The sequence below is a fragment of the Nanorana parkeri genome, unplaced genomic scaffold (assembly GCF_000935625.1).
Source record: "Nanorana parkeri isolate BGI_ZX_2015 unplaced genomic scaffold, ASM93562v1 scaffold736, whole genome shotgun sequence".
NCBI lineage: Eukaryota > Metazoa > Chordata > Amphibia > Anura > Dicroglossidae > Nanorana > Nanorana parkeri.
This window is the reverse complement of record NW_017307004.1, coordinates 383394-390111: the sequence shown is the minus strand read 5'-3', so window position 1 is coordinate 390111 and position 6718 is coordinate 383394. Positions and strand designations below refer to the sequence as shown.

Sequence of the window (6718 nt, the reverse complement as noted above, 5' to 3'; positions counted from 1 at the left end):
ATCCTATCCTAAAATTATTATCCAGCAATCGAGGTCCTTGCTTTCCAGCCAGTGTGGTATCATGCGCTGTTTCTGCATTACATGAATATCCCATTCGTTGGACCACTGCAGTGTAGTACAAGCAGTAACTACATGAATGTACAATTGTAAGTTTTTAGCTTTATGTGGGTAACCAATGCTACTGTGCATTATGTAGCCTAAACTCGCCATACACCTTATAATCTGATTTTATATTCTGCTTTAGGGCTCTTTGACCCTTTGCATCTGTGCTCATCTGCCAGCTGCTGGTGTGCATGCACCTGGACTGTGCCAATGTGCCGGATTGAGTTGCATTGCACTGTTTTTTGTTTGGGGTTTTTTTTTAATGTTAGAACTTTATTGAAATTTCATAAGTCACATTTCATTGACTTACTACATGCTGTACTCTTTCTCTCTCCCCCAAAGGCAACCCCCCCCCCCCTTTTTTTTTCCTCTTTTGCACATTCCACCTGAATGTTGTGGTGGGAGCTGTCACCATCCATGACAATGCATACTACCTTGTCTTGGGTTCAGGCTGCTCTAGAGAAAATGGCTAGCACAGCCTGAACCCAGATGGTGTGAACAAGCCCTTAGATCAGGGGTCCCAAACTTAATTCACGGGGGAGGGCACTCAACATATGTATTTCTCCCGTGGGGGCCGCTTGCAGAATATCATACTTCAAAATTAAAGTTAACTATATCTGATATGGTGCTATAGACACCAATACATACTACTCCTGCACATACAAAAAATACTATCCCTGCACATATTAAATACACCCCCCTCCCATACACACAAAAAAAAATTACTACCCTTGCACTTACACTATATTGCCACATGTGCCTTTATGCACACATGAACTTTAATGGCATCCCAGTCTAAAGGTGCCCATACACTGTACGATTATCGTATGCGAAATCCCGCGATCGTATGAGAATCGCAAAGTGTATGGAAGGCGTGTGACCGTTTCTACAGTACGGTCGAACGTCTTCTGTCAAACAGGCTCGAAAACCCACCGAGAATCGTATGATTCTCGGTGGGTTAGTGGCCTGCTTTAGTTCGTAGGGTTCAATATTGAGTTGGCCCACCCTTTGCAACTATAATTGCTTCAACTCTTCTGGGAAGGCTGTCCTGTGTATTTGTGCAATGACAAATTATTTCTGTTTGTATTATTTAAAAAGTACTGATAATATGCACACCATAGAAGCAAACATGTATTGGCTGCTGTAGTGTATACAATAGCAAAGACAGGTTTTTATTTCATTTAATTGTTTTTTTATTATAACTGTTGCCTGTTACAGAATTTGTGATAAACTGTATGAAGAGCTGATGGAATTGTTGATATGGATGGTTTAGCTGGTGAGACCTTTCAGTCTTTGGAGGAAGAGGCAAGGTACTGGAAAGATCTAGCGATGAAATACAAGAAATGGTACGTTCCTTTTCTTTTCTACTACATATGGGTGGGAGGGGCTTAAACCATGAGCTGGAAAGATGACACTGCATTTTCTGTGTTAGTTCTGAGGATGCACATGAAGAGCTAAATGAGTTCCAAGAGGCTAGTCGAGAATATGAAGCTGAATTAGAGGCACAGCTTATACAGACTGAAAGCAAGAACAGAGATTTACTCTCAGAAAATAACCACTTACGAATGCAACTTGAGTCAATAAAGGTAGGAAACCACAATTTTGTATGAAAGCTGAATTCCATGTAGTTATATATTACTTTTTATTTTTTTTAAATGCATCTAGTGCAAGTACCTGAATTTGTCTATTAGCCTCTTACAATCCAAATGTGCATACATGCAGGTATGTTCACAGGAAATATAAAGAAAAAAGGGGGTCAGACTGCTTTCAAAGAGGAGACAATCTAAGGGTTAGCCAGAGAGCGTGACAGACCAAATTAGAAAATCGTACAAAAACTTTTAGTGCATATCAAAGCACAACCAAATATCAAAAAAGCACCATTAAAATCGCAAAAAAGTTACTGACTGAGTCCATTTCGTTCTGAATAGTAATTAAACCCTAATTTTTCCGGCACCTTTAGCCGGAAGCTTTTTTTTCCCGGCACCTTTGATATTCTACTGTCCACTATCTATCAGAATCTTTCTATAGTGGGAATACAGTTTAACATATACAATAAAGAGCTACTTTGTAACAACAAATACTGAACACAGGCCAGACGAAATCAAGGAAGGTGGCGAGTTGTAAGCCACATTAGTCCACTAATCTATCTAAGATAGAAACAAACTTCTATCCACCTGTCATTTGTGTTGTTGCTACCTAAAGACTGTTATTCAAAAGGTTTTGATGTAAAGGAGCCGGAAAAATTAGGATCTAATTACCATTCAGAACTAAATGGACTCAAAGTCAGTAACTTTTTTGCGATTTTTAATGGTGCTTTTTTGATATTTGGTTGTGCTTTGATATGCACTAATAAAAAAAATTTAGTATGATTTTCTAATTTGGTCTGTCCCGCTCTCTGGCTAACCCTTAGATTGTCTCCTCTTTGAAGGCAGTCTGACCCCCTTTTTTCTTTATATGCTGTTACTTGGTTACTGATGCGGTAGACAGACCATCATAAGAGGGCAATTTATTGAGCACTGATCTCCAGGAGTGAAATAACCCAGTTTTTGACGTATGTTCACAGGGAACATGCTAATCGGAGTAGGGATTAGAGATGACGTAATAAGGCTTTTGCTGCTTCCTCACTGACCAGCCAGCAGGTTAGGGGTGCAGAGAGGGCACCCATGTTTTTTTTTTTAACTTTGTGGTGGTCATCTGCCTAACTGTTCTGTGTGATGGGGTACAGCGGCGTTAGTCTGTGTGTTCTACTAGAGGAGGTCATGGAGCTCACGGGTGGGGGGGGAGAAGAGAATCAGTTGGGTACCTGGTAACTTCGTTTCCAGGACAGCATATAAGAGGGAAGGCTCTGCTGACCTGAAACAGGAAACGCATCATTCACGCGAAATAAAGAGTAGCAAATACTACGGATGCACCAATACTGGTTTTTTTTGGGCAGTTTGTGTGTCTGTGTGTGTGATAGATAGATAGATATATTATTGGGTTCAGGTGTTTTGTAAAATTTCCTTGCTACTAAATATTCCACAGTCAACTGTTAGTGGGAACAACAACAACTCAGCCATGAAGTGGTAGGCCACGTAAAATGACAGAGCAGGGTCAGCGCATGCTGAAGTGTGCAGAAGTTGCCAACTGTCTGCAGAGTCAATAGCTACTTTTAATGGTGCTTTTTTGATATTTGGTTGTGCTTTGATATGCACTAATAAAAAAAATTTAGTATGATTTTCTAATTTGGTCTGTCCCGCTCTCTGGCTAACCCTTAGATTGTCTCCTCTTTGAAGGCAGTCTGACCCCCTTTTTTCTTTATATGCTGTTACTTGGTTACTGATGCGGTAGACAGACCATCATAAGAGGGCAATTTATTGAGCACTGATCTCCAGGAGTGAAATAACCCAGTTTTTGACGTATGTTCACAGGGAACATGCTAATCGGAGTAGGGATTAGAGATGACGTAATAAGGCTTTTGCTGCTTCCTCACTGACCAGCCAGCAGGTTAGGGGTGCAGAGAGGGCACCCATGTTTTTTTTTTTAACTTTGTGGTGGTCATCTGCCTAACTGTTCTGTGTGATGGGGTACAGCGGCGTTAGTCTGTGTGTTCTACTAGAGGAGGTCATGGAGCTCACGGGTGGGGGGGGAGAAGAGAATCAGTTGGGTACCTGGTAACTTCGTTTCCAGGACAGCATATAAGAGGGAAGGCTCTGCTGACCTGAAACAGGAAACGCATCATTCACGCGAAATAAAGAGTAGCAAATACTACGGATGCACCAATACTGGTTTTTTTTGGGCAGTTTGTGTGTCTGTGTGTGTGATAGATAGATAGATATATTATTGGGTTCAGGTGTTTTGTAAAATTTCCTTGCTACTAAATATTCCACAGTCAACTGTTAGTGGGAACAACAACAACTCAGCCATGAAGTGGTAGGCCACGTAAAATGACAGAGCAGGGTCAGCGCATGCTGAAGTGTGCAGAAGTTGCCAACTGTCTGCAGAGTCAATAGCTACAGACCTCCAAACTTTGTGTGGCCTTCAGATTGGCACAACATTGCGTAGAGAACTTCATGGAATGGGTTTCCATGGCCGAGCAGCTGCATCCAAGCCTTACATCACCAGTTGCAATGCCAAGACTTGGATACAGTGGTGTAAAGCACGCCGCCACTGGACTCTAGAGAAGTGGGGACGTGTTCTCTGGAGTGACGAATTACACTTCTGTCTGGCAATCCGATGGACGTGTCTTGGTTTAGCGGTTGCCAGTAGAACGGCACTTGCCTGACTGCATTGTGCCAAGTGTAAAGTTTGGTGGAGGGGGGATTATGGTGTGGGGGTGGTTTTTCAGGGGATTGGCTTGGCCCCTTAGTTCCAGTGAAAGGAACTCTTAAGGCATCAGCATACCATGACATTTTGGGCAATTTCATGCTCCCAACTTTGTAGGAACAGTTTGGAGATGGCCCCTTCCTGTTCCCACATAACTGTGCACAAAGCCAGGTCCATAAAGACATGCTTGAGTGAGTTTGGGGTGGAGGAACTTGACTGGCCTGCACAGAGTTCTGACCTCAACCCGATAGAACACCTTTGGGATGAATTGGAGCGGAGACTGCAAGCCAGACCTTCTCATCCAACATCAGTACCTGACCTCACAAATGTGCTTCTGGAAGAATGGTCAAACATTCTCAGACACACTCCTAAACCTTGTGGACAGACTTCCCAGAAGAGTTGAAGCTGTTATAGTGGCAAAGGGTGGGCCAACTTGGTGTGTGGGTGTTCGTTCTCGGCGATACTGATACCAAAAGTACCATAAATTAAGCCAGGCAAAGTGTAATGACTTGCTGCCTAGCTTCCTAATCAGCTGGGCGGCCCTCTCTATGCTCCCTCACCAGGTGACGAGGCATCGAGCCGGATTTCTGGACAATCGGGAAGCCAGGCAGGTGGAATGACTGTCCACCCAGCTTCCTGATACCGGAAGTTCCGGGATTGGAATCATTTTGGCCGAGTACTTGCCCCAAACACTCTATATATTGGCACCAATACTAGTATCGTTATCCGTGCATCCCAAGCATCTACACACCTCCAGTTAACAGCAAGTGCAGAAGGAATAGCTGTGCACAAAACATAAAACATCGGGAGGCAAACCCTGTTGTCCAGGAAGATTCCTAGAAATGGAGTTACCAGGTATGTAACTGATTTTTCCAAGTCGAGAACTGATACTCAATTTATTAGGGGGGGACAACAGCCTGCAGGAGCTCCCTGCCGAAAGCCTGGTTCTGGTTAGAAAACGCATAAATCCTGTAGTGATTTACAAATGTCAGGAAGCTGTTCTAGGTGGCTGCACTGCAGATTTGATCTGGAATAGCCCCTGCTTTCTCAACCCATGAAGAGGCCACAAATTGCTGGATTTCTTCAGGAACTTGTCTTTTGGAATACTTGGAAAAGACATCTCCTGACATCTATGCCTTGCCATGCTGCTTCCTTTTCATTGGAGGGTTTAGAACAAAATGATGAAATCACTTCCTGAGTTCTATGAAAGATGGATGCCACTTTGGCTAAAAAAAGATAGGTCAGGTTTGAGAATAATAATATCCGGTAAAATGGTAATGATCTGCCATGGACAAAGCATGACTCTCGCTGACCCTTCCAGCCGAATCAGTAGCCACTAATAACACTGTTCGCTCAAGACCCTTACCTTAAAAACAGTCTCTAATTTGTTTGAAAGGAGGCCTGAGGAACCCCGTAAGGACTACAGATTAGGTCCCAGTTCTGACATTTTCTAACTGTAGGGGGACGGACCCTGCTTACCGCTCAATAATTTCCTTACTAAGGCTTCTCTGCTAACTTGAGATCAAAGAAATTGGAGAGCACAGCAACTTTAGCTTTAAGGATACTGCAGGCTAGATTCCGGTCTACTAGGGATGCACCGATCTATCGGCTGAAAATGGCACTTTTGGCATATTCTGGCCGATACAGTGGTGCATCCGTGCATTCTCTCCTCCCCGCTGGGCGCTGCTCTGTGTCCCAGCGGGGAGGGGAGGAACTGTGACGGCCGAGCGTTGCGGGAGGAGAGCGCTGTGAGTGACCAGCATCTCTCCTCCCACACCGCCCGGCCTCCTGACGCAGAGCGGTGTGTGGGCGGAGACGGCCAGCGCTGTCACAGCAGGCTGAGCTCTCCTTTCACACCGCTCACTCAGCCTCCTGTGACAGCATGTCAGGAAGGAGAGCAGTACAATCACTCAGTTATTGAGTTTGTAAATAATTGAGGACATAGTATGGTTACTATATTCTGAATGAATGGGAAGTGATCTACATCACCTCCTGTTCTTTCATGATTGTGGTTATAGTAAACATACTCTGTCCTCATGTTATGACTGAACAGGGACACTCATAGAGAATTCCTGTTCATTTATAACAGGGGCTGCAGAAACAGAGATTGAGAACTGTGTTCTCAATCTTTCTATTTTAAAAGGGAAATATCAGGGGTCTGTTTAGACCCCTAATATTTCCCTGAGGCCCCTAAAAAGTAAAGTTAAAAATTATTAAATATAAAATAAATAAATTGGTTTCTGACTCCTTTTTTTTTTTTTTTTTTTTTTTTTTTTTTTCCCCTTTAGATTTAGGGTTTTAAAGCCCCCTC

The 6718-nt window shown here is 43.3% G+C and overlaps 1 protein-coding gene across 2 annotated transcripts in view; it reads left to right on the top strand.

Moving 5' to 3' along the window:
- Positions 1 to 1336: 1336 nt before the first annotated feature.
- Positions 1337 to 6718, top strand: part of NDE1 (nudE neurodevelopment protein 1) — a 45471-nt gene continuing 40089 nt past the window's right edge. For both annotated transcript variants that reach the window (XM_018564210.1, XM_018564212.1), the window contains exons 1-2: positions 1337 to 1448; positions 1535 to 1688. In XM_018564210.1, coding sequence (XP_018419712.1) covers positions 1363 to 1448; positions 1535 to 1688 — 240 coding nt within the window. In that variant the 5' untranslated portion in view covers positions 1337 to 1362. The remainder of the gene's footprint in view (positions 1449 to 1534; positions 1689 to 6718) is intronic.